We start from the raw sequence: 24,612 nt of genomic DNA, 5'->3' as shown, positions 1-24,612 counted from the left end.
GGTTCAAGTTGAAGGCCAGCTTCAGCTACATAGCAAGACCCTTCTAGAAAGGAAGAAAGGCACTTATTCAACACAAGTAAAAGATGTCTTTATTAAGATCTTCGGCAGGGAACAGTTGGTGCAACAGAAACCTACCTTCTCACTAGAGCTGGCACAAGTTGGGGCATACAATGGCCTGTGTTCAGAGTATGCACAGTGGGTGGCACTTGTGTGTAGAATTTAAATGCAATGGGGCCTAGGTCTCAGCCACACAGCCATGCCTTCTTCTGTGCTCCCCAACTTAGTCTCCCCCTGGCTTGACCGCCTCAGCCATGAGCCCCAGTGCAGCAGAGCTAGACACCTTGCTCTTTGTGTTAAACCGTTGTGACCAAACGCATTCACTTGCTGTCACCAAGTTCCTAGCTTTCCTCCCTATTCTATTTCCTTTTCCTTCCTCTCTTTGTTCTTTTCCCTCTCCCTTACTTTTTTGGAGACAGGGTCTCATTGCATAGTCCAGAGTGACCTCAAACTAGTGGTGATCCTGCCCCAGCCTCCTGAGCTCGGATGAAAGCGGTATACCACGGCACCTTGCTCTCTTTTTAGAAAATACCAGGGTAAGGCAGTGTCATTCTGTGAGATGCGCGCGCATCTGTGAGATACTGGCTCAGGATGTAAAATGTAGCTCCTATGGGGGCTTCTCATGAATGTTATAAAATGCTGCTACTGTGTGTGGCCTCCCCAGAGGAAGTGGCATCTGAGCCAAATCTGAAGCTACCAGGAAATGGGCATGTGGAAGAGGGAGCCCGCCAATGCCTGGGTGTGGCTGTGCCCCACTGCACACCCCAGAGTTTGAGGCCACACTAGTTGTCCTCAAGGGCCTCATCCTCACAGCCTGGAGGTTTGTCCACCGTTAGGCACCAGCAAATGTTGCCCCTGCCTGGGGGCTGAGCACAGCATGGCCAGGCTGGGCTTAGGATAGGGGCAGGTTATGACGGATGACTCCGTGGAGAAGGTGGCCTTGAAGCCCGGGCTGTAAAACCAGGGAAGGCCATTGTGTGTCCTCGAGGTCGCCTAAACGTGGCCTCAGGGACCCCAAGGCGCTGACCGCCCCCCACCCGAGCCTGCGGCCTTGTGGAGTGCTGAGCTCATCCCAGGGGCGGCGTCGCCCTGGCAGCCTGGGCGCCCCCGCACCCCCTCCCCCGCGCCCCCCGGCTCCCGGGCGATATTACCAATTAAGGCTTTCTAGCCGGGCCGGGCCGGGCAGGGCGCGGGGCGGGCGCGGGGCGGGGATGCGGCCAACAAGAAGGCAAGCGCGGCGACCCATTCGCGTGGAGGCGCGCGGCGCGGCAGACGCAGCAGAGCCCGGGCGCGAGCGAGGCGCGAAGGCGAGCAGGCGCCACCGCGCGGTTGCTGCCGCCCGCAGGGACAGCAGGTGAGGCCGCCGAGGCTGGCTCCTCGCAGAGTCGCCACGCCGCTCGCGGGCTGGGAACCTAGATGGTGAAAGGGGCAGAGAGGCAGGAGGATGCTGCTATGCGGCCCCCCAGGTTCTAGCCAGGTAGGACCCTCTGGGAGGGGCTCCCTCGGCTGCCTCTTTCCAGAGCTTGCTTAGGACCCCAAATCCTTGTCACTACTCTGGGAGCCCCTGCCCTTAGAATCCTGATAGAGGGGAAGGTATCAGCGACTGGCAAGAGATGAGTGCCAGTGTCGGTGCCCATGAATGATGGGACACTCGCATGCCTGCATAAACCAGCGGCATTGTGTGGGATGACCGTCAATTATCACCTGGAAGGACATTTTGGTGACACAGGGAGTCACTTGCTGTTGCAAGTCCACAGGATGCCAGCTGCTTGGGCACAGGGCATCCAGTTAGGGGCTGCTGCACCCCGTGGGAGCTGTGGCAGGGGTGTGGCCAGGCTGAATTTCCTGGCTAGGCCCTGCGCCTGTGGCCCTGAACCCTGTCCCAGGTTGGTTCTGAGACTGATGTTCACTGCCAGCTGGAATGTAAGGCAGCAGCAGCCCTGGATGCCCCGCTGCCACTCAGGGCCAGAGAAGTTGGTGGAACCCCCTGCCAGCCCATTTATGTGTGCTGCAGGATGCATGGCAAGGTGGGTGCTCAGAAAATGGACACCTTGGCCTGTTACACCTGTCCTCCCCTCCCAGGACCCCTTGGCTGCACAGGCCTGCCAAAGGCTCCTTGGAGCTCCCAGCCTGGGGTCTCAGCTCCCCATGGGACAGCCTGGCCTGGGGTCTGGGGGTGGGGCGGTGGGTGGGGTGTGTCCAGCATCTAAGAATCTACTCCAAATAAGGGAAAATATGAAAGAACTGGATTTTGGCTTCCCAGGGCTGCTCAATCCAGGGGTTTGGGACTGGGGCGACATCTGGTGGCAGTGCTATGTCCTAGGGATAAGAACCCTCCAGGTTCCTATTTCCTCTTTCCCTTAAAGAGCCAAAGCTAGGGCCAGAATCCAGGACAACCAGGTGCCATCCGCTCTGCTGCAGTTGACTACTGCTCAGTTACTGTGACTCAGTGTCCTTGTTCTCTGAAGATTAAGGGATGAACCTAGATGACCCAGCTGGGATGGCACTTAGTGGAGAATCAGTTCTGGATCCAATGCCATTCCTGGTAACTTGCTTTCCATTGGAGCAGGCAAAATAGAAGGACAATTCCAAGCCTGTTCCCCTAGAGTGCTCCCTGTCACCTCACCACTCTCATACTAGGGTGCACTTTGTGCAGGTGTGTATGAAGGTGGATGGGACAGAGGGAAAGCAGGTAGAGATGGTAGGTTTTGGTACAGAAAGTGCCACAGTGCACTGGGACTAGGGAGAGAGATGCCTCTGGAACCATGAGCAGTGCACAAGGGGGGGGGCAGACACACCCATATTTGGGCATGACATTCTGGCTAACCTGGGGTCCTCGGCTGATTTTTTTTTTTTTTTTTTTTTTTTGCGGTACCGGAGATTGAACTCACAACCTTGCGCTTGCCAGGCAGGTGCTTATGCCACTGAGCTAAATACCCGGCCTTCTGCTGATCTTTGGAAAGTAGATTAACTTCGGAAAGTAGATTAATTAGCACTAGAATGGAGCAATAGGGACAGAGACCTGCCTTGGTGGAGAAAAGACAGAGAAGAGAACATTCTAGAAATCAGCCCAGAGGTAAGGGTTGGAGGGTGTCCAATCTGGAGACAGAGCCATAGGCAGGCTTACTTCTCCGGGGACTAAAAAAAGGTGGCATGAGTGTTCCCCACAGTCCCTTGCCCTTATGTGTCTCCACCTTAGATCCAGAACTATCTTCAGAAAATTACATTTCTATGAAGAGCTTCCCACTATTCTGCGGACAGAGCCCAAGTTCCTAAGCGGCTCCTTTCTCTACCTTAGTCCCCTGGTCCCCTCTCCCCAAGCTCCTTCTATACCTGACACTAAACGTGAACCCCTCCACCCAGGTGCTCAGAGCGTGCCAAACCTTATGGAGACCCCTGAGCAGGGCAGGCTTCTCTGGGTCTCGAAGGCCACTGCTCTCTGCACCCTGCCCAGCCACCATCTGGGTCCCTCCGTTCGGAGCCACTCCCCAGGAGAGGGAGAGGAAGCTTCCTGAGTTTGGGCCCGCAGACGGCACTGGGCAGGGCGGCACGGCCGTCTGCCCACACAGAGCACAGGGCGCGCCGGGCCTGTGGCGGTGGCTCCTGTGCGCTCGTCCCCCCCTCCCCCAGTGCCCCATTTCCTCCCGGGGGCAGCGAGGCCGCAGGGTGGAGGAGCCGGCGGGCGCAGGTGCGCAGCGAGGGTGGAGTGGGCCACGAAGGCAGCGGGGGGCCGCGAGGGGTCGGGGATGGGCGACAGCGGCTGTCCTGGTGCAGCATGATGGGACTGGACCCCTGCCACCGCTGCCCGCCTGCGTGCGGCCAAGAACTAGCTCCAGATCCCGGGGTAGGGAGGTGTCGGCGCTGGAGGGTAAAGGGATGGGGCGGAGCCTAAGTGATTCAGGGACCCCATCCGCCCCACCCCACGCAGGGGCCTCGGGGAAAAAGTCCCTTGTAAGGGCGTGCCGGCTGGAGGCCAGCAGTCTTGCGCCAGACACTGCTCAGCCTTTCCAGGCTCCCGGGTGAGTTTCCTACAGCGCTGGCGCAGACGCTATGGGGCCGAAGCACCTCTCTTCCTCTCCAGCCAGCCCCTTGGGGCGGAGGACCAGGAGTCAGGAGACAGTTCTTATCAGTCGGAGCTTGGGGGCAGAGTAAGGGGGCTTCGCGCGGCATTCCAACGGGCGGGGTGGGGTCGGCCCCGCCCCGCAAGAGCCCCGCCTTTGGCTCCGCCTTTCGCCCCCATTTAAAGGGCTCGCTCATTCTCTCCGCAGCGCAACCTCTGTTCTCTGCTTCGTCTCTCGCGCACTTCAGTGCCTGCATCTTTAATTAAAGGGCCGTCCCCTCGCCGAGGCTACAGCACCGCCCCTCCGGATCCTCGCGCCTCAAAATGAGTAGCTTCCACTCGCGGTCCGGCCAGAGCGCGGCGGGCGCGGCTCCGGGCGGCGGTACTGACGCGCGTGACGCCGAGATGCCGGCCACCGAGAAGGACTTGGCGGAGGACGCGCCGTGGAAGAAGATCCAGCAGAACACATTCACGCGGTGGTGCAACGAGCACCTGAAATGCGTGAGCAAGCGCATCGCCAACCTGCAGACGGACCTGAGCGATGGGTTGCGGCTCATCGCGCTGCTGGAGGTGCTGAGTCAGAAGAAGATGCACCGCAAGCACAACCAGAGGCCCACTTTCCGCCAGATGCAGCTCGAAAATGTGTCGGTGGCGCTCGAGTTCCTGGACCGCGAGAGCATCAAGCTTGTGTCGATCGGTGAGGGCGCGGATGTCCCGGGGTGGGGGTGCGCTCGATCTCCCGTCTTCCCGCGGGCGACCCTTCTGGGAGTCCCTTCCCGCCGTTGCATGGCCCCCAGGGCCCCAGGCCGCCAGGCTGCGCGCCGGTCCGAGAACAAAGGCGCGCAGCTGACCGGCAGAGCGTGTGAACCGCTACGTGCCCTGCTGGCCTGGGCCCAGGCTGAGCTCACATCCTGCACGGGCCGCGCCCCCACCGCTACAGCCTCGGAGGGCCCGGGCGACGGGCGGGTACTGCCTGGGCTCTGGGCCTTGATCGCCGTGTCCCTTCCCCAAACACAGGGAGGTACGGGCTCTGCCGCTGTGGCACTTGGGCTCCAAGGGAACCCTGTGGCATCTGCGCCTCTGAAGGGGGAGTTGGAGCTCGTGGAGGTCCCATTGTCTAGGGCGCTTTGGTTTCTGTCCTAGAAGATGAGTTTCCCCATTGCAAATGGTTCCAGTCCCCAGTTAAGACCTCAGGGCAGCTGGGGGGTGGAGAACCCGGACTCCTAAAACTGCACCCTACATGAGTTGGGTGTGGTCGAGCAAAGGCACCTGGATTTTGATCAGTTTGGAAACCGGCTTTCCTTTTTCTTGTGGGTCATACTCGCTTGAGGTTGTGTGCATCAAGAAAGGTGCCCCAGAGTGCACTGAGCTCACTGCCAGCCTGGTGTCCTCATCACTGGGCTGTAGAGGCTGGCATTGCCCAGGCCTAGTGGAGCATCCTATGCCTTTGTCGAGACAAGAGAGCTCAGGGACAGGCAATGGGATCGGTGCTTTGGGGAGATGTGAAATACAACGCAAGGTTGACGCACTTTTTTTCTTCCATCTTTATGGCCTTGGAATGGTGCTTGTTGAGCCTAGAAAATTGAGGTTCCAAGACTCCTGCTCTATCCCTGGGGGAAGGCAGGTCCCAGAAGCCAAGTTCTTTCTTTGGAATGTCACCCCCAGTCCCAGCCTCAGTCTAGCCAAGCTGAGTCACTACTGAGTGCTGGGGCGGGGGCAACCGGATGTGGGGAGACAAGCCACACCCCAGCTCTTGGGGGGGTCTCCTCCCTCCTTCCTTCTCCCTTCTCCCCTCCTTCTAGTGAGCTGGCTGGAGCAGGCCTGGTTCCCAGAGCTTTGCCATATAAGGCAAAAAAATGTTGGAAAGCAGCAGTGATTAGGGAAGGGAGGGGGCTGACTGACCCAGGGGCTGGGGAAAGGGGTGGGAGGGGGCGGGGCCATCATGCAGGGCAGCCTCCCTGCCTGGGCCCTGGTGCTGCCCTCCCTTTGAGGAGGGGGATGAGGCTGGCAGGGGTCTCCCTGATGCCGACTAGAGGAGGTCCCAGCCCTACCCACAGGGCTCGTGGACCTGGCCCTATTGACCCCTTGGAGGTCAGGATGGCTCTCACACTGGACCTGGGACCCCAAGCAGGGCCTGATGGGAAGCCTCAGCGGCCCTTTGTCTTCAGAATCTCGCTCCCGGGCCTCAAGAGGCCACTGTGAGGGGCTGGGACCAACTTGTTTGGGAACAGGGCAGGCTCCTCTGCTCCTGGTGGCCTGTCTGGCCCTCCAGGTGCTGCCTGCTGAACAGGAAGGCCACCTGCCACGGGACCCTTCTGATGGCGCCTGTGCCTCCTTGATGTGCCCCCCACCTGTTGACTCACTCGACAAGTATTCTCTGATTACAGGGGAGCCCAGCAGGGTTCCACCAGATGAGCTCTTTTTTGAGAGCCTGCCCCACCCAAGCCACTTATTCTCTAGAAGACAGGCCCAGAGGTGGCTTTGGGTGTGGCATAGAACTGTTGTCATGGGGATGGGGGTGTAGGGTGCCCGCCCTAACCACTTCCCCTGTGGGAAGCCTGGCAGCCACCTGAGGCTGTTGAGCCCGTTAGATGGCAAGTAGGATGGGTGACAGGCAGCAGCTGAGTGGGGGTTCTGCAGAGGCAGCAGTACAGAGGGACCCCGCCCAGGACCATGCCCCCCAAGTTCCCAAAGGGACCCTGGGCACAAGCCCCAGCTCAGCCGGCCCCACCCTGCCCCTCCAGTTGGCACAGAGGCCCCACAGTGTTTCCTGCCCCGCCACCACCCCAGTGCTTCTCTCCGGGCCCTCCTGAGTCAGGACTATGCAGCCCGCTGCTGGGTGCTACCCCGCAACAGCCCCGATCCTGCTGTCACCCTGACCATAGGCAAGGAAGTGGGGAGGGGTGTGGCTCACACCCCTTCCCCAAGGGTCCTTGCCCAATGCCTCTACTTCCCCTCGCTCATACCTCCCACCCTCCCTGGCACAGCAGTTGCATTTCCCAACTGATCTTTGCCAATCCGTCCTTCCTCTTCCTCGTCCCCAGCCTTGAGGTCGCGCCCTGGGTTCTAGGTTGGCTGGGGCTGGGCTGCTGATTTCCAGGGAGCCTTGGATTGGGTATATGTGGGTTCTCACCAATGAAGCTCACAGCACTGCCTCACCGGTGTTTCCTGTTGTCCCTTTACTGTGCCATGTTGTCATCTTGTGTCTACTGGTGTCCCCTTTCCCCTTTGGGTTGCTACATTCCCTTGACCACACACGAGGCCTGTGGCCCGCACCCTCTCTGTAGCCTCCTAGCCAGAAGGTCCTGTCCCTTTTGGAAGCTCCCTAGCCTGCCAGACCCCAGCTGCAGGCGCCCCCCACCAAGGCCTGTTTTGCCCCATAGACAGCAAAGCCATTGTGGATGGGAACCTGAAGCTGATCTTGGGCCTTATCTGGACGCTGATCCTGCACTACTCCATCTCCATGCCCATGTGGGATGAAGAGGAGGATGAGGAGGCCAAAAAGCAGACCCCAAAGCAGAGGCTTCTAGGCTGGATCCAGAACAAGCTGCCCCAGTTGCCCATCACCAACTTCAGTCGGGACTGGCAGAGCGGCCGTGCCCTGGGTGCTCTGGTTGATAGCTGTGCCCCAGGTGAGGAGCACAGGGGTGGGTGACATCTGCAGGTGCTGACTGTGGGGGCCATGGACATGCTCACAGCACCACCTTTCCCGTGTCACAGGCCTGTGTCCTGACTGGGACTCCTGGGATGCTAGCAAGCCTGTGAACAATGCACGGGAGGCTATGCAGCAGGCAGATGACTGGCTGGGCATCCCCCAGGTACGGCTCTTCCTGGTCTCCCCAGGGCACCGGGGTGCGTGTTGGCCTAGAGCTCTGGCAGTCACTGAGTTCTGCCCCTGACAGGTGATCACCCCCGAGGAGATTGTGGACCCTAATGTGGATGAGCATTCTGTCATGACCTACCTGTCCCAGTTCCCCAAGGCCAAGCTGAAGCCAGGGGCTCCCCTGCGGCCCAAACTCAACCCCAAAAAAGCGCGAGCCTATGGTCCAGGTGAGGGCACCGGGCTGGCTGGGATGCTCCCGTATGCTGATGTCCTTCCCAAGGGACAGTGTTCGCTCTGTACTTGGGCCCTGTGGTGGCTAGTGCACCAGATGTTGCCTGCCACTCAAGTCAGACAGGAAGGGTTTAGGGCCCGTCCGGACTGGGTCTCTTCCAAGAGTGCACTGATAAGTTCCTCAGGGTGCGCAGTCCTGTGGGATGCCTTGGGGTGGGAGGACATGGTGGGGCTGCTTTCCCGTGATGGCCAAGGAGCTGGGCATGGTGGCTGAGGTGGGAGGACCAAATCTATTTCAGGGGGATAAAAAGGCAAAACGCATAATGGATGGGAAGCTGCAGGGCCCAGATCATGCAGGAACAAGGCTCAGGCATGGGACTGGGCAACTCAGGCAGCAGCGCACATGCTGAGCATTCCAGGAGGCAGGCACAGGCCTGTCCAGGCCACTGGGCTCCAGCCAGGCTCCGATGTTGGCATTTGTGCTGACAGAACCCAGCCTGGCCGGGGGCCTGGGGAAGGGTGCTGAGCCTGCAGAGGCCTGGGTGCTCCGCCTGCCTCAGTGTTCTGCTTGCTGGCCCCCCTACCAGGCATTGAGCCCACCGGCAACATGGTGAAGAAGCGGGCGGAGTTCACTGTGGAGACCCGCAGTGCTGGCCAGGGGGAGGTGCTGGTGTATGTGGAGGACCCAGCTGGACACCAGGAGGAGGTAGGGTCACCTGCTGGCAGGGCGGGGCCTGCTTGGCCGCTCCAGATGAGCCACTCTGAGCAAAGGCTCTTTCCTCTGCAGGCAAAGGTGACCGCCAATAATGACAAGAACCGCACCTTTTCTGTCTGGTATGTCCCCGAAGTGACGGGGACTCATAAGGTGAGCCCTCAGCTGATAGGCAGGTTGGTAACCCCAGGCAGGGCCCAGAGGGCCCCTGCCCTCCTCTCACGGCCTGCTTCTTCTGGGGACAGGTGACCGTGCTCTTTGCTGGCCAGCATATTGCCAAGAGCCCCTTTGAGGTGTATGTGGACAAGTCACAGGGTGATGCCAGCAAGGTGACTGCCCAGGGCCCTGGCTTGGAGCCCAGCGGCAACATCGCCAACAAGACCACTTACTTTGAGATCTTCACGGCTGGTAAGTGGCTGTGCGAGGCAGGGCACAGCCCTGGAGAGCTGTGTGGAGCCTGGGCCCTGAACCTGTGTCCTATGGCAGGAGCTGGCATAGGGGAGGTGGAAGTCATGATCCAGGACCCTACGGGACAGAAAGGCACAGTGGAGACTCAACTGGAGGCCCGAGGGGACAGCACATATCGCTGCACCTACCAGCCCACCATGGAGGGCACCCATTTAGTGCACATCACTTTCGCCGGGGTGCCCATCCCTCGCAGTCCCTACACTGTCACTGTCGGCCAAGGTAGGCCAGGCCCTGACTGCCCTGCCTGCCGTGGTGCTGCAGCCTGGGCCTCTGCTGGATGGGAGCCCAGCCCCACACTCAAGCGATACTGTCTGGGCTTTCGCTGTCTTTCCTCTCTGCTGGGGCGCTCCTTCCTTCTCCTGCTCCTCTTCTGTCCTTCTCTCTCCATGCTTTTCCTTCGGAAGAACTCGCTCCAGCTGTCTAGAAACCTGCTGCTCTCTGCTCTGCCCACCGTGCCCACGGTACTTGGCTCCTTTTCTTCCTTGGGTGGGTGGGGGCCCAGCCCATTACCCCTCTCTCCTGCATGTACCTTGCAGCCCATCGGGCAAGCCCTGAGGACCCTAGGGTTCCGACACCCTGGTTGTGTGGGAGGCCAGGGAGGGGTCCTCCTGCCAGCCTTGGTGGCTTATTGGTCGTTCTGCCCACAGCCTGCAACCCAGCAGCCTGCCGTGCTGTTGGCCGGGGCCTGCAGCCCAAGGGTGTGCGGGTCAAGGAGACAGCGGATTTCAAGGTGTACACAAAGGGAGCTGGCAGTGGGGAGCTCAAAGTCACTGTGAAAGGCCCCAGTAAGTGGGACCCGTCATCAGGGCTGGGCAGCAGTGGCCTCATGTGCTGCTGAGCGGGCCTGAGCCTTTGCTGTCCCACAGAGGGAGAGGAGCGTGTGAAGCAGAAGGACCTGGGCGACGGAGTGTATGGCTTTGAGTACTACCCCAGCGTCCCTGGGATGTACACTGTAACCATCACGTGGGGTGGCCAGAACATTGGGCGCAGGTGAGACTACTGGCATCCAGCCCCATGTCCCTGCAGAAGAGGTGCTGCTGGGTGCAGGGCAGCGCCTCTCAGCACCTCCATGTGGCACCCCAATTTGCAGTCCCTTCGAGGTGAAGGTGGGGACCGAGTGTGGCAACCAGAAGGTGCGGGCCTGGGGTCCCGGGCTGGAGGGTGGCGTTGTTGGCAAGTCAGCTGATTTCGTGGTAGAGGCCATCGGGGACGACGTGGGCACCCTAGGTGAGTTGGTGGCATCTGTGTTTGCACTGGGGATGGGGACAGAGAGTGGTGAACCTGCAGGACACAGATGAGGCTGGGGTTGTTGCAGGGTTCTCGGTGGAGGGGCCATCACAGGCCAAGATCGAATGTGACGACAAGGGTGATGGCTCCTGTGATGTACGCTACTGGCCCCAGGAGCCGGGTGAGTATGCCGTGCATGTGCTGTGTAACAGCGAGGACATCCGCCTCAGTCCCTTCATGGCCGACATCCGAGAAGCACCCCAGGATTTCTACCCAGACCGGGTAAGGGGCTTGGCTGGAGTTCCCGGGCCTGGCTCCCGCCACTCTTGGGTATAGGTGCTGTACCCAGCATGTGACACCTGATGGCTGGTGGTCTCTTACCAGGTGAAAGCCCGAGGGCCTGGACTGGAAAAGACTGGTGTGGCTGTCAACAAGCCTGCGGAGTTCACGGTGGATGCCAAGCTCGGTGGGAAGGCCCCACTCCGTGTCCAAGTCCAGGTGGGATGCTGCCCATCCAGGGGACAACAGGTGGGCTGCAGGCCTGGGCACTGACTGACTGCGGCCTACTCTTGCCTACCTTGCAGGACAATGAGGGCTGCCCTGTGGAGGCGTCAGTCAAGGACAATGGCAACGGCACTTACAGCTGCTCGTATGTGCCCAGGAAGCCCGTAAAGCACACTGCCATGGTGTCATGGGGCGGTGTCAGCATCCCCAACAGCCCCTTCCGGGTGAGCCTCGTCACAGGCCTTAGCAAGGCACCTCAGAGCCCTTGATTTGTCTCTGTGACTGTTGTTGATTGCTTTGCTATTATTTCTTTCTTTTTCGTCTGTTTTTGAGACAGGGTCTGGCTATGCAGTTCAGGCTGGCCTTGAATTCACTTTGTAGCCCAGGCTGGTCTCAAACTTGCAGTGATCCTCCTGTCTCAGCCTCCTGAGTGCTGGGATCACAGGAGTGCACCACCACACCTGGCTGGTTTGGTTTCTTTTTTTTTTTTTTTTTTTGTCTTTTTCCTTTTTATCAGTACCAGGGATCGAACTCACAACTGCCTGCTTGCAAGACAGGCGCTTATGCAGCTGAGCTAAATCCCCAGCGGCCCCCCACCCCGGTTTGGTTTCTTGATAGAGTCTTGCTTGCAGTGCAGGCTCATCTTGAATTCATTCACTGCAGTCCTGCCTCAGCCTCCTGAGCTTTGGGATGACAGGTGTATCATATCTATCCTGCTTTTTTGTTTTTTGAGACAGGGACTATGTAGTTCAGGATGGCCTTGAACTCATTATGGAGCCTAGGCTTCCTTCAGATTTGTGGCAGATCTTTGTGCCTTAGCTTCCCAAGTGCTGGGCTCACAGCCATGTGCCACTACCCCCAGTCTCAAGTAGTAGCTTTTAGGATAGGGAGGGTGTGCAGCCATCACCACAATGTAAATTTAGGATGTTTTCATTGCTCCCAAAGAAACTTTTCCTGACTCTCATCTCTCCCAGATCCTGGCAGCCACTGATCCACTTCCTTTATGTGTAGAGATGCGGCCTCCTCCTTAAGGCTGTGAACTTCCTGAGTGTGCAAGGACCCATGGGAGTTTGAATCTGAGGCTGGTGTGAATCGTGCCCCTGCGAGCCTCGGGTTTTATTGTCATGTGGTGCCCAAGGGCACTGCTCATGCCCTGCACCTGCTTCTGTCCTTGCAGGTGAATGTGGGAGCTGGTAGCCATCCAAACAAGGTCAAGGTGTATGGGCCAGGAGTGGCCAAGACGGGGCTGAAGGCCCACGAGCCCACCTACTTCACCGTGGACTGTGCCGAGGCCGGCCAGGGTAAGGACCAGCCAGTGGGGAGTGTTGGGCAAGCAGGTAGGTGGGGGTCCCCTGGAGTCCCATGTTCTGCTCCTGTTCCCTCATAGGTGACGTCAGCATTGGGATCAAGTGCGCCCCTGGAGTGGTGGGTCCTGCCGAGGCCGACATTGACTTTGACATCATCCGCAATGACAATGACACTTTTACGGTCAAGTACACACCTCGTGGCGCTGGCAGTTACACCATCATGGTCCTCTTTGCAGACCAGGTGGGTGGCACTGCTCCCATGCCCTGGGCAGCTGGGTGTCCGTGCTGCCCCCTCACTCTTCTCTTCCCGCTGCCAGGCCACACCCACCAGCCCCATCCGTGTCAAGGTGGAGCCCTCCCATGACGCCAGCAAGGTGAAGGCAGAGGGCCCTGGCCTCAGTCGAAGCGGTAGGGACTTGGAGCTTGGGGGGAGGTGGGGTGACTCCAGGTGGGTGCAGCCGAGCGGCCTCTTACGCCGGTCCCCACATCACCCAGGGGTTGAGCTGGCCAAGCCTACCCACTTCACGGTGAACGCGAAAGCCGCCGGGAAAGGCAAGCTGGATGTCCAGTTCTCCGGGCCGGCCAAGGGCGATGCAGTGCGTGACATGGACATCATTGACCACCATGATAACACCTACACGGTCAAGTACACCCCGGTGCAGCAGGTACTACCTGGGGCCCCCAGGGTGGGGTGCAGTGGGTGCTGGGGTGCAGAGCTGGGGTCTCTCAACCTCTCCCCCTCTGCACTGTCCAGGGCCCAGTCGGTGTCAACGTCACTTATGGAGGGGATCCCATCCCTAAGAGCCCCTTCTCAGTGGGGGTGTCTCCGAGCCTGGACCTCGCTAAAGTCAAGGTGTCTGGTCTGGGAGAGAGTAAGTAGCCAAGGGACTCAGTCCTGCCCAGGGCCTTACCTGGAGGCTGCCTGTGCCAGGTGTCACCTTCTCTTCTTCCCCTACCATCTCCTCTACAGAAGTGGACGTTGGCAGAGACCAGGAATTCACAGTCAAGTCGAAGGGGGCAGGGGGTCAAGGCAAAGTGGCATCCAAGATTGTGGGCCCCTCAGGCACAGCAGTGCCCTGCAAGGTGGAGCCGGGCCTTGGTGCTGACAACAGCGTGGTGCGCTTCGTGCCCCGAGAGGAGGGCCCCTACGAGGTGGAGGTGACTTATGACGGTGTACCCGTGCCTGGCAGCCCCTTTCCCGTGGAGGCTGTGGCTCCCACCAAGCCTAGCAAGGTAACTGGCTTTGGAGGCCCTGGGCCTTGTGGGGCACCCCATTTTTCTTGGCCCATACTCTCCCACGTTTGTCTTTAGGAGAGATGGGTGATGGGACCTGGGGGGAGGAGGGGATGAGGGTGGGCTTCGTTGACACCTGCCCCCTCCTCAGGTGAAAGCATTTGGACCGGGGCTGCAGGGCGGCAGCACAGGCTCCCCTGCGCGCTTCACCATCGACACCAAGGGTGCGGGCACAGGAGGCCTGGGCCTGACAGTGGAAGGCCCCTGTGAGGCCCAGCTCGAGTGCCTGGACAACGGCGATGGCACCTGTTCTGTGTCCTACGTGCCCACCGAGCCTGGGGACTACAACATCAACATTTTGTTTGCTGACACCCACATCCCTGGCTCGCCGTTCAAAGCCCACGTGGTGCCCTGCTTTGATGCGTCCAAGGTCAAGTGCTCAGGCCCCGGACTGGAGCGTGCCACAGCTGGGGAGGTTGGGCAGTTCCAGGTAGACTGCTCGAGTGCAGGCAGTGCCGAGCTGACCATCGAGATCTGCTCAGAGGCTGGTCTGCCAGCCGAAGTGTACATACAAGACCACGGTGACGGCACGCACACCATCACCTACATTCCTCTCTGCCCTGGGGCTTACACTGTCACCATCAAGTATGGTGGCCAGCCTGTGCCCAACTTCCCCAGCAAGCTGCAGGTAGAGCCTGCAGTGGACACATCGGGCGTCCAGTGTTATGGGCCTGGGATTGAGGGCCAAGGTGAGGGGCCGCCCCAGGCACATGACAGGTGTATGGGCAGTGGGTCCCAAGTGCTCAGCATCCTCACTGCAGTCCCCCCTCCAGGGGTCTTCCGTGAGGCCACCACTGAGTTCAGTGTGGATGCCCGGGCACTGACACAGACTGGAGGACCACATGTCAAGGCCCGTGTGGCCAACCCCTCTGGCAACCTGACCGAGACCTATGTGCAAGACCTTGGCGATGGCACATACAAAGTGGAATACACACCATACGAGGAGGGTAGGTGCTGGTGCCCCTTGCCAACAGGTGGGCAACTGGAGTAGGGGTGGCCCACACTCCTTCTGACTGGCCTGGCCCACCTTGCTCCATCCCCAGGACTCCATTCTGTGGATGTGACCTATGATGGCAGCCCCGTGCCCAGTAGTCCCTTCCAGGTGCCAGTGACTGAGGGTTGTGACCCCTCCCGTGTTCGTGTCCATGGGCCTGGCATCCAGAGTGGCACCACCAACAAGCCCAATAAGTTCACTGTGGAGACCAGGTGAGAGGGTACCCCCAGGGAGACTGGCAGCTATTGGGCTGGGAGCCCCGAGAATGATCAGCTGTCTGTTTGGACCAGGGGAGCTGGCACAGGTGGGCTGGGCCTAGCTGTTGAGGGCCCTTCAGAGGCCAAGATGTCCTGCATGGACAATAAGGACGGCAGCTGCTCAGTCGAGTACATTCCCTATGAGCCTGGGACCTACAGCCTGAATGTCACCTATGGCGGACACCAAGTACCAGGTAAGGGCTGGTACCAGTGCAGAGCTAAGGCTGTGCCTCTGCCCTGCTCTGTCTTATGCAGCTGTCCCTCTGCCCCACCTTCAGGTAGCCCCTTCAAGGTCCCTGTGCACGACGTGACAGATGCATCCAAAGTCAAGTGCTCTGGGCCCGGCCTGAACCCAGGCATGGTCCGCGCTAACCTCCCTCAGTCCTTCCAGGTGGACACCAGCAAGGCCGGTGTGGCCCCGCTGCAGGTCAAAGTTCAGGGCCCCAAAGGTGAGTGTGTCAGGGAGAGGTGAGAACCCCTCGGGGCAGTTGGAAGAAGAGCCTTAGGCCACAGCAAAGCACACGGGACCTGGAGGAGTCCAGTGTGGCACAAGGGAGGATGGGCTAGGATCCCAGGGCCTCTGGCCAGACATCTCATGCTACAGTGTACAGTGGGCAAGGACGCCAAATGGCCTAGGCCTGGGCCGCGTCCTGGCCATCCATTGGGGTGGGAGTGGTGGGGTGCCTGGAGACCCAGCTAATGTTCTGTCCCTGGGCTGGGACTGGGCCAGGCCTAGTGGAGCCTGTGGACGTGGTGGACAATGCCGACGGTACCCAGACGGTCAACTATGTGCCCAGCAGAGAAGGGCCCTATAGTATCTCTGTGCTGTATGGGGAGGAAGAGGTGCCTCGCAGGTGAGATGGGGCTGCTATTCTGGGAGGCAGAGGCCAGGGGTCCAGAGTGGCTGCCTGCCTACTTAACCCTGGCCCCGCAGTCCCTTCAAGGTCAAGGTGCTTCCCACTCACGATGCCAGCAAGGTGAAAGCCAGCGGCCCTGGGCTCAACACCACTGGTGTGCCTGCCAGCCTGCCTGTGGAGTTCACCATTGACGCCAAGGATGCTGGGGAAGGCCTGCTGGCCGTTCAGATCACGGTAAGGTGCTTTCCCAGGCTGCACTGTGGCTTCCAGTATGGGGTCCCTGGGCTCCTTGGGGACTACAGCCGTAGAGTAAGCTGCCACGGGAATGCTAGGATGCTGATGATGGGGATGGGTCTGCCCAAGGCCGCATTTGCTCACTGCTGACTGAGCAGGCTGCCAAAGCCCGTGGTCACTTTCCCTGACCATCAAGCCTTTGGGTGAGTTCCCCGATGGTCCCTGTTGTCCCAGCAAGGAAAGCTGGACTCTGCCCACGGGGAAGTTGAAGGACAGTGCTGGGGTAGACAGCCACTGGTAGGTGTCACATAGCAGAGATGGCCCAGCCTGGTGTGCTCAGGCCATCCTCCTCCCATCTGCATGCTCTGCTGTACAGGACCCTGAGGGCAAGCCCAAGAAGACGCACATCCAGGATAACCATGATGGCACATACACAGTAGCCTACGTGCCAGATGTGACAGGCCGCTATACCATCCTCATCAAGTATGGCGGCGATGAGATCCCTTTCTCCCCGTACCGAGTCCGCGCTGTGCCCACTGGGGACGCCAGCAAGTGCACGGTCACAGGTGAGGTGGCCCGCCGGCGGCCTCTGCGGCGCTGGGCACGGGGCTTGGGTGTGCCTGTGTGCACGGGCTCGCTGCTTGGGCGGCGTGTGGGATGGGGGCCGCCCCCTGAGTGACTCACCTGACCTTTCTCCTTGCTCTCTGCCCTCTCACCTCAGTGTCAATCGGAGGTCACGGGCTAGGTAAGCTGCTTGCTGGGGCCATTCCCGATGCCCCCGCCCAGAGGGGCGACTTCCTTTCCTCCTCGTTGCTACCGCCCAGGACAGTTCCAGCTGCAGCTCTAGGCAGGGACTGAGCGGGGAGGCCGCGCCACACAAGGCTGCAGGCTGGAGGGTCGGGGCCCGGCCCTTCCTCTCACTGGGCCTTCATTCCCCATCCAGAACTCGGGTTGCAGCTGAGAGCTTTGGGGTGAGGTGCACCCCGCTGGGGACCTTGGGGTCTGGGGACGGGTAAGCTCAGTGGGAGTCTCTGGCCCTGGTCAGATCCGCAGACCTCCGTCCCCACCTCCCAGGTCCCCACCTCCCAGGGGCCTGAGCGTCCCGGGCTGGGGCAGTGCATGAGCGGGTGGGGTTGGCTGGTAGTGCAGAAGTGCCAGCGACTGCTTGGGTGGCCAGCATGGTGGGGCCCGGCCTGGCCTCTGAGCCCCAAAGTGCACCCTAGCCCTCTTCCTCCCCCTGCCTTCCAGCAGTGACGTTATTCAGGCAGCCCCTCACTGGGCACAGACTTCTGCCCTGGCAGGGATGCCCCCGGGCACCAGTGTGGGGCAATAGCTACTCAAGGGCCTCAGGGGGTGGAGGCCTGGCGCTTGGGCTGGTAGCTTGGGAGTGGGTTAGAGAATGGTTAGGGCTCAGGGCAGGGATGGGTGGCTCCGTAGAGCAGGCCATCGGATCTGTGTGGCTGTTAGGGATTGGGAGAGTTCTGATGCCAGGACTTTGGGAGCACGTGGAAAGGGGCAGACTCAGTGACCTGTTTTGCTGCCCACTGTGTGGAATGGGGACAGCTTGGGGCCTTGGGACACTTTCAGGCCAGCCAGAGGGTCAGCTTGGGCCTGGTCTGTGGCCGTAGGCCTTCAGGTGGGAGCTCAGTGAGCGCGCGGACCTCGAGAATGGTGAGGCCGAGCCCTGCTGCCAGGTCAAGGGCCAGATGGGGACAGGGCCCAGCCACTAGCTAGACAGTGTGGGCCATAGGCAGTGAGTCTGAAGCTAGGCAGCCCCTCGGCCATGGGGACTGGGGACAGGCAGGCTGGCCAGGGGCTCCTTGAACTGAATCTGGTGGGACGGGGCCTCCTGGCTGCTTTCTGGCAGAGGCCAGGCTGTGGGGTGCTCTTGCTGCCAGGCCTCACAGCCCACAGCCCCTCCGAGCCTCCACGGCTGAGCCCAGGTCATAACGTCACTGTCCCCCCTTCCTCGGGCACTCTGGGGCCCTAGAGGCTGCTCGGCTGCTCTCCCTTTGCGACCCGAGTAGTGGCTGCGGCTTGGGCTCCCCCTACCCTGCCTGCCTGCTGCTGCCCACTCTGCCAAGCTGCTATGCTGCTTGCGCCCAGTGCTAACCTGCCGCCTCTGACCCCCCGCCTGTGCTAGGCCATGCAGACCCTCTGGTCGAGTGCACCTTCTCAGTGGTCAGGAAACCCCAGTTGCACCTTTGGGCCTGGTGGGGGTGGGGGGCAAGTGGCACATCCCCCACGCTGCAGCAGGCTCCTGCCTCACCGCGTCCACACGCAGCAGCAGGGCCTGGGGCCAGGCCACAGGGGCGTGGGCAGCTGTGGGCCCAGCCATGGTGCTGACTGAGGCCGAGTCAGCTGGGGAGGTGCAGGAGGTGCTCACTGTGGATGGCCCTGTCCTTCCCCTCCCTCCCGGGCACCTCTCCCATGTGGGGCTAGAGGTGGCCAGGAGAGCATTTCCTGCCTTCTGAGAAACCACTCGCCATACAGCTTGGAGGACAGGGTGGGGAGGGGGGCCTGGCTGTGCTCGGTGGTCGCAGTAAGGAGCCTGGATGGATGGGTGCATCCTGGGTGTCGGGCTCACCCACTGGCCCCCCTCTGGGGACCCACCCTTCATTCCCAGGTGCTGGCATCGGCCCCACCATCCAGATCGGTGAGGAGACGGTGATCACTGTGGACACAAAGGCTGCGGGCAAGGGCAAGGTTACCTGCACTGTGTGCACGCCGGATGGCTCAGAGGTGGATGTGGACGTGGTAGAGAATGAGGATGGCACCTTTGACATCTTCTACACAGCTCCTCAGCCGGGCAAATACGTCATCTGCGTGCGCTTTGGTGGCGAGCATGTGCCCAACAGTCCCTTCCAAGTGACAGTAAGGAGGATCTGGGGATGACTGGGCAGGGCTTGGCAGGTCCTGGCCTGTCCCTCTCAGACCCCTCAGTGATGACCCTGCCTGGCTCTTGCTTTGCCTTGCAGGCTCTGGCTGGAGATCAGCCCGCAGCACAGCCCTCTTTGCGGCCTCAGCAGCTGGCCCCGCAGTACACCTACCCCCCGGGTGGGCAGCAGACCTGGGTAAGGGACCAACTGGCTGGACATGTCCAAGGTCCTACCCTGCTGGGAGGCCCAGCCCCTCACCCAGGTTCTCTTCATGGCAGGCCCCAGAGAGGCCCCTGGTGGGTGTCAACGGGCTGGACGTGACCAGCCTGAGGCCCTTTGACCTCGTCATTCCTTTCACCATCAAGAAGGGCGAAATCACTGGTGAGTGGGCTGGGCTCGAAGAGCACCAAGTGAAGCTGTACCCCTGGGCTCAAAGAGCACCAAGTGACCCCTGGGCTGCCCTGACTCCAGACTCGCTGCCCACAGGGGAGGTCCGGATGCCCTCAGGCAAGGTGGCACAGCCCTCTATCACCGACAACAAGGATGGCACCGTGACGGTGCGCTATGCGCCCAGTGAAGCTGGCTTACATGAGATGGACATCCGCTATGACAACATGCACATCCCAGGTAGACCACCTCACACTGCCATGTCCCCGAGTGACTGTGGTTGGGCTACAAACGAGCGAGATTGATGTTCCTTGTGGCCTGTTCCTGCCTCAGGGAGTCCCCTGCAGTTCTACGTAGATTATGTCAACTGTGGCCATGTCACTGCCTATGGCCCTGGACTCACCCACGGAGTGGTCAACAAGCCTGCCACCTTCACGGTTAACACCAAGGATGCAGGAGAAGGTGAGTGGCATCCTCCTGGAAGGGTCACCATGTTGGAGATGTGTCCTTCCCTGTGCATGGCCCCAACCCTCACTGGTGACTATCCCCAGGAGGCTTGTCGCTTGCCATTGAGGGGCCCTCCAAAGCAGAAATTAGCTGCACTGATAACCAGGATGGGACGTGCAGTGTGTCCTACCTGCCTGTATTGCCTGGTGACTACAGCATCCTAGTCAAGTACAATGAGCAGCACATCCCGGGAAGCCCCTTCACCGCCAGGGTGACAGGTAGGTGGCACCAAGAGTGGTGACAGAAGCAGACTAGGGTGGGCCTGGTCTCCTGCAGCCGGAAGCACCCTGACAGATGCCTCTCCCCCCAGGTGATGACTCCATGCGCATGTCCCACCTAAAGGTGGGCTCTGCTGCTGACATCCCCATCAACATCTCAGAGACTGACCTTAGCCTGCTGACGGCCACTGTGGTGCCCCCCTCAGGTCGAGAGGAGCCCTGTCTACTAAAGCGGCTGCGCAACGGCCACGTGGGTAAGAGGCTATGGAATGAGAGGGCCTGTGCTGGGGGTCTGGAGGCAGCCCCTTCCTGGCTCACTGCCCTGCCTGTGCCCAGGGATCTCCTTCGTGCCCAAGGAGACAGGAGAGCACCTGGTGCACGTGAAGAAGAACGGCCAGCATGTGGCCAGTAGCCCCATTCCTGTGGTGATCAGCCAGTCGGAGATTGGGGATGCCAGCCGCGTGCGAGTCTCAGGCCAGGGCCTCCATGAGGGCCACACCTTCGAGCCTGCAGAGTTCATCATTGACACCCGAGATGCAGGTATGTGGCGGCGGCCTGCTGGTTGCAGTGACACTGTGAAGCTTGGCTCCCTTGCTCAGGGTTTTCTGTGCCGCAGGTTATGGCGGGCTCAGCCTGTCCATTGAGGGCCCCAGCAAGGTGGACATCAACACAGAGGACCTGGAAGACGGCACTTGCAGAGTTTCCTACTGCCCCACAGAACCCGGCAACTACATCATCAACATCAAGTTCGCAGACCAGCACGTGCCTGGTGCGCACTGCAGCCCCGGGACCCCCCTGCGAGCATACGCACAGCCTGACTTGCTCCCCGGGCCCCGCTCTTGCATCTGTGGCCCATAACTGGGCATGTTCCCCCTGCAGGCAGCCCCTTCTCTGTGAAGGTGACCGGTGAGGGCCGGGTGAAGGAGAGCATCACACGCAGGCGACGAGCCCCGTCAGTGGCCAATGTTGGCAGCCACTGTGATCTCAGCTTGAAGATCCCTGGTACAGGGTCTGGGGAGCACAGGAGGTGTGGAGGGGTGGGGCCCAGGGCTCCCATTCACCAGGCCACCCCCACCTGCAGAGATCAGCATCCAGGATATGATGGCACAGGTGACCAGCCCGTCGGGCAAGACACATGAGGCAGAGATCGTGGAGGGGGAGAACCACACATACTGCATCCGCTTTGTGCCTGCTGAGATGGGCATGCACACGGTCAGCGTGAAGTACAAGGGCCAGCACGTGCCTGGGAGCCCCTTCCAGTTCACTGTGGGGCCCCTCGGGGAAGGTGGAGCCCACAAGGTCCGTGCAGGCGGCCCTGGCCTAGAGAGGGCTGAAGCCGGGGTGCCAGGTAAGTGTGCTTGTGCCTGTATGAGGGGTGCGGTGGGGTAGGGTGAGGTGGAGGGAGCTGGCAGCTAGAAAGCTCCCGCTGTGCTTGGAGAGGCCGCAGCCAGGCTGCCAGCCCCTCCGCAAGGACACTCTGTTCCCCCCACAAGCCGAATTCAGCATCTGGACCCGAGAAGCTGGTGCCGGGGGCCTGGCCATCGCTGTTGAGGGCCCCAGCAAGGCTGAGATCTCTTTCGAGGACCGCAAGGATGGCTCCTGTGGTGTGGCCTATGTGGTCCAGGAGCCAGGTGCGAGGGCTGGGGCTGGCCAGGGCTGGGGTTGGGCTGGGGTACCTGTGGTGGCCCAGGACTGCCCTTGCTGTGTGTGTATGGGAGAGCCAAGAGGCCAGCGGGCAGAACTTCGGGTTTACACAGCTTGCCCATGTGCTTAGCCCAGCCTTGCTCTCTTTCCCTGCCCAGGTGACTACGAGGTCTCAGTCAAGTTCAATGAAGAGCACATCCCTGACAGCCCCTTCGTGGTGCCTGTGGCTTCTCCGTCTGGCGACGCCCGCCGCCTCACTGTTTCTAGTCTTCAGGTGAGGCACTGAGAGAAACTGCCTGCTTGGGGCTTCTGGGCCCGGCCAGACCAGAGCCTATGCCCTGCCCAGGATGGCTCCAGGCACTGGGCTTCTGCTCTGGCCGGGCACAGCCCACGCTTGGGGTTGGCAGGAAGTGCCCTGCCAGCCTCGTGGCGTTTTTCTCGTGTCTCAGGTCTAAAGGCTTTGAACAGAAGCCCGTGCCCCTTGAGCACCGGGCTGAGGTTTAAAGAGGGACAGCCTGCCAGGGCTGGGTGCTGCCACCTGGATGTGTGTGACCTCAGGGAATGTGTGGGAGTGGGGCCGGGGTGTGTGTGTGGCTTGCTGCCCTCCCAGATCAATGGCTCTCCCTCTTTAAACCAAGTGGGATGCCAGATGGGTAAGTGTGACCCCATGGCCTCTACTTCAGGGGCCCTGCACCCCTGCCTTGCTGGCCTGGCCACCCAATCTAACCACATCTGCTGTGCTTCCAGGAGTCAGGGCTAAAGGTCAACCAGCCAGCCTCTTTTGCAGTCAGCCTGAATGGGGCCAAGGGGGCGATTGATGCCAAGGTGCACAGCCCCTCGGGAGCCCTGGAGGAGTGCTATGTCACAGAGATTGACCAAGGTGAGGCCCTGTCCCTCCCCAGCCATCTGCCCTGACCCCACCTAGGTGGCTGGAAGCGGGCTGAGTGCAAAAGGAAGGTACCAAGAAGCCCTGGCCCTGCGACCAGGTGTGACATTTGCCAAATAGGCTTAGTGCCGCAGTGTCCCAGACTGGGACAGCCCCTCCCGAGCGGCATGACCTGAAGTGAGGCCCTGCCGGCTGGGGCACAGAGCGATCCTGGGAACCCACTGAGGTGGGCACACTCACTGTCTCTAGGGCCGGTAGTCGCCTTGTGCCCCAGTTGAGTACCAGCCTCAGGCCTCCAGCCTCAGGACATTTGTGCTGCTGGCCAGGAACAGCTGGGAGACTTGGGGACCCAGACTGGGGCTGTCCTTCGCATGTACCACTGGCTGCCTGCAGATGGGGGTCTGGGCCCACAGTGTGTCTTTGTGCCCCTCAGACAAGTATGCCGTTCGCTTCATCCCCCGGGAGAACGGCATCTATCTGATCGACGTCAAGTTCAATGGCACCCACATCCCTGGAAGCCCCTTCAAGATCCGAGTTGGGGAGCCTGGACACGGAGGGGACCCGGGCTTGGTGTCCGCCTATGGACCTGGCCTGGAAGGTGGTGTCACGGGTAAGTCTGTGGGTGCAGTGTCCTGTGTGACCACAGGAGGCCTATGGAGGTGACAAGCCTGTGTGTGGAGGCCAGCAACATGGAGGCGGCCGGGCAGGCACTCCCTGACCTCCCATGCCCCCAGGGAGCCCAGCCGAGTTCATCGTGAACACCAGCAACGCAGGAGCCGGTGCCCTCTCTGTGACTATAGACGGCCCCTCCAAGGTGAAGATGGAGTGCCAGGAGTGCCCTGAGGGCTACCGTGTCACCTACACTCCCATGGCACCTGGTAGCTACCTCATCTCCATCAAGTATGGCGGCCCCTACCATATTGGGGGCAGTCCCTTCAAGGCCAAGGTCACAGGTGAGTGTAGCCATAGGCTCTTGGGCCCACCTGGCAACTGGCACTCGGGCCACCTCTCAGTGCCACCTGCTTTGCCCACAGGTCCCCGTCTGGTCAGCAACCACAGCCTCCATGAAACGTCATCAGTATTTGTGGACTCTCTGACCAAGGCCGCCAGTGCACCCCAGCAGGGAGCCCTGGGCCCTGCTGATGCCAGCAAAGTGGTGGCCAAGGGACTCGGGCTGAGCAAAGCCTACATGGGACAGAAGAGCAGCTTCACAGTGGACTGCAGCAAAGCAGGTAGGTGGCAGGCTGGCCAGCAGCCAGCAGGCCCAGAAACTGCCCAGAAGGTATGGCTGTCACTCAGAGCCACTCCTCTGTGTGTCTCCCTGGCTGCTCCACCTCTCAAGAAAATGCCTCATAGCTGGGTGTGGTGGTACATACTTGTCATCCCAACAGTGGGGAAGCACAGGCAGGAGGATCCTTAGAAATTCTCACTATGAAGCCTAAGCTTCACAGTGAGACCCCGTCACCAAAAACAAGCCCCAGAAGAGCCAGGGCTGGGGTAGAGGGTGTTGGCAGGGGGGAGGGCCCCACCCTCACAGAGGCCCCACCTACCTCAGGCAACAACATGCTGCTGGTGGGGGTGCATGGCCCCAGGACGCCCTGTGAGGAGATCCTGGTGAAGCACGTGGGCAGCCGCCTCTATAGCGTCTCCTACCTGCTCAAGGACAAAGGGGAGTACATGCTGGTGGTCAAGTGGGGTGATGAGCACATCCCCGGCAGCCCCTACCGTGTCCTGGTGCCCTGAGCCAGCAGCGTCCCCACACCTGCCCTGCGCCCGAGCAGCCCCCTCCCCCCATCACTGCAGTCGCCCTGTCTCCCGTGCTGTGCTCACCTGCCTCCCTGCTGGCCAGCCTCGAGCCACTTGGCTTTCACTTGGGCAGAGGGAGCCCTTTGGTGGCACCGCCTGTCTGCTTGGTCCTGGGAGGGGTGAGGGTGGCCATCTTGCTTACGACCACCTGCTAGTTCCTCTTCCTGGCCAAGAAGAATAAAGTTTTGCTTCCATTCTCCTGTGAGTGGCTGTGGTTTCCTTGGGGTCTGCTCAGGGCCCCAGCAGGGCAAGAGAAAGCAC

At 60.6% G+C, this 24,612-nt stretch overlaps 1 protein-coding gene across 2 annotated transcripts; it reads left to right on the top strand.

Moving 5' to 3' along the window:
- The first annotated feature begins 1,273 nt into the window (after positions 1 to 1,273).
- Positions 1,274 to 24,548, top strand: Flna (filamin A). Of its 2 annotated transcripts, XM_005000045.4 has the most exons (48): positions 1,274 to 1,411; positions 4,326 to 4,814; positions 7,501 to 7,749; positions 7,838 to 7,935; positions 8,020 to 8,167; positions 8,759 to 8,877; positions 8,959 to 9,036; positions 9,129 to 9,291; positions 9,370 to 9,570; positions 9,999 to 10,136; positions 10,218 to 10,341; positions 10,442 to 10,578; positions 10,667 to 10,860; positions 10,963 to 11,076; positions 11,163 to 11,306; positions 12,260 to 12,383; positions 12,470 to 12,630; positions 12,707 to 12,797; positions 12,885 to 13,054; positions 13,144 to 13,261; positions 13,360 to 13,622; positions 13,774 to 14,371; positions 14,456 to 14,629; positions 14,726 to 14,888; positions 14,967 to 15,127; positions 15,212 to 15,382; positions 15,664 to 15,787; positions 15,868 to 16,024; positions 16,401 to 16,590; positions 16,746 to 16,769; positions 18,651 to 18,898; positions 19,003 to 19,098; positions 19,182 to 19,284; positions 19,390 to 19,530; positions 19,624 to 19,752; positions 19,842 to 20,015; positions 20,108 to 20,269; positions 20,352 to 20,555; positions 20,632 to 20,784; positions 20,895 to 21,017; positions 21,097 to 21,363; positions 21,509 to 21,646; positions 21,818 to 21,933; positions 22,407 to 22,539; positions 22,979 to 23,155; positions 23,280 to 23,498; positions 23,580 to 23,777; positions 24,101 to 24,548. In XM_005000045.4, exons 2-48 carry the CDS (start codon positions 4,442 to 4,444, stop codon positions 24,286 to 24,288), a joined length of 7,938 nt encoding a protein of 2,645 aa, XP_005000102.1. In that variant the 5' UTR covers positions 1,274 to 1,411; positions 4,326 to 4,441; the 3' UTR covers positions 24,289 to 24,548. The 2 variants fall into 2 exon arrangements, with proteins under 2 accessions (XP_005000102.1, XP_003462190.1); XM_003462142.5 differs by lacking the exon at positions 16,746 to 16,769.
- Positions 24,549 to 24,612: the final 64 nt, after the last annotated feature.

This window comes from Cavia porcellus, unplaced genomic scaffold (assembly GCF_034190915.1).
Source record: "Cavia porcellus strain 051 isolate PalLab524CR breed Dunkin Hartley unplaced genomic scaffold, mCavPor4.1 scaffold_3, whole genome shotgun sequence".
Taxonomy (NCBI): domain Eukaryota; kingdom Metazoa; phylum Chordata; class Mammalia; order Rodentia; family Caviidae; genus Cavia; species Cavia porcellus.
This window is presented reverse-complemented; position numbering and strand designations above follow the sequence as displayed.

Excerpts from the sequence above, each read along its gene's own strand:
- Flna (XM_005000045.4), top strand. The coding sequence starts at position 4,442 with ATGAGTAGCTTCCACTCGCGGTCCGGCCAGAGCGCGGCGGGCGCGGCT. Across the intron at positions 10,342-10,441 it reads GGCCAGAACATTGGGCGCAG|TCCCTTCGAGGTGAAGGTGG; the intron begins GTGAGACTACTG and ends CCCAATTTGCAG. Across the intron at positions 13,055-13,143 it reads AGTACACCCCGGTGCAGCAG|GGCCCAGTCGGTGTCAACGT; the intron begins GTACTACCTGGG and ends TGCACTGTCCAG.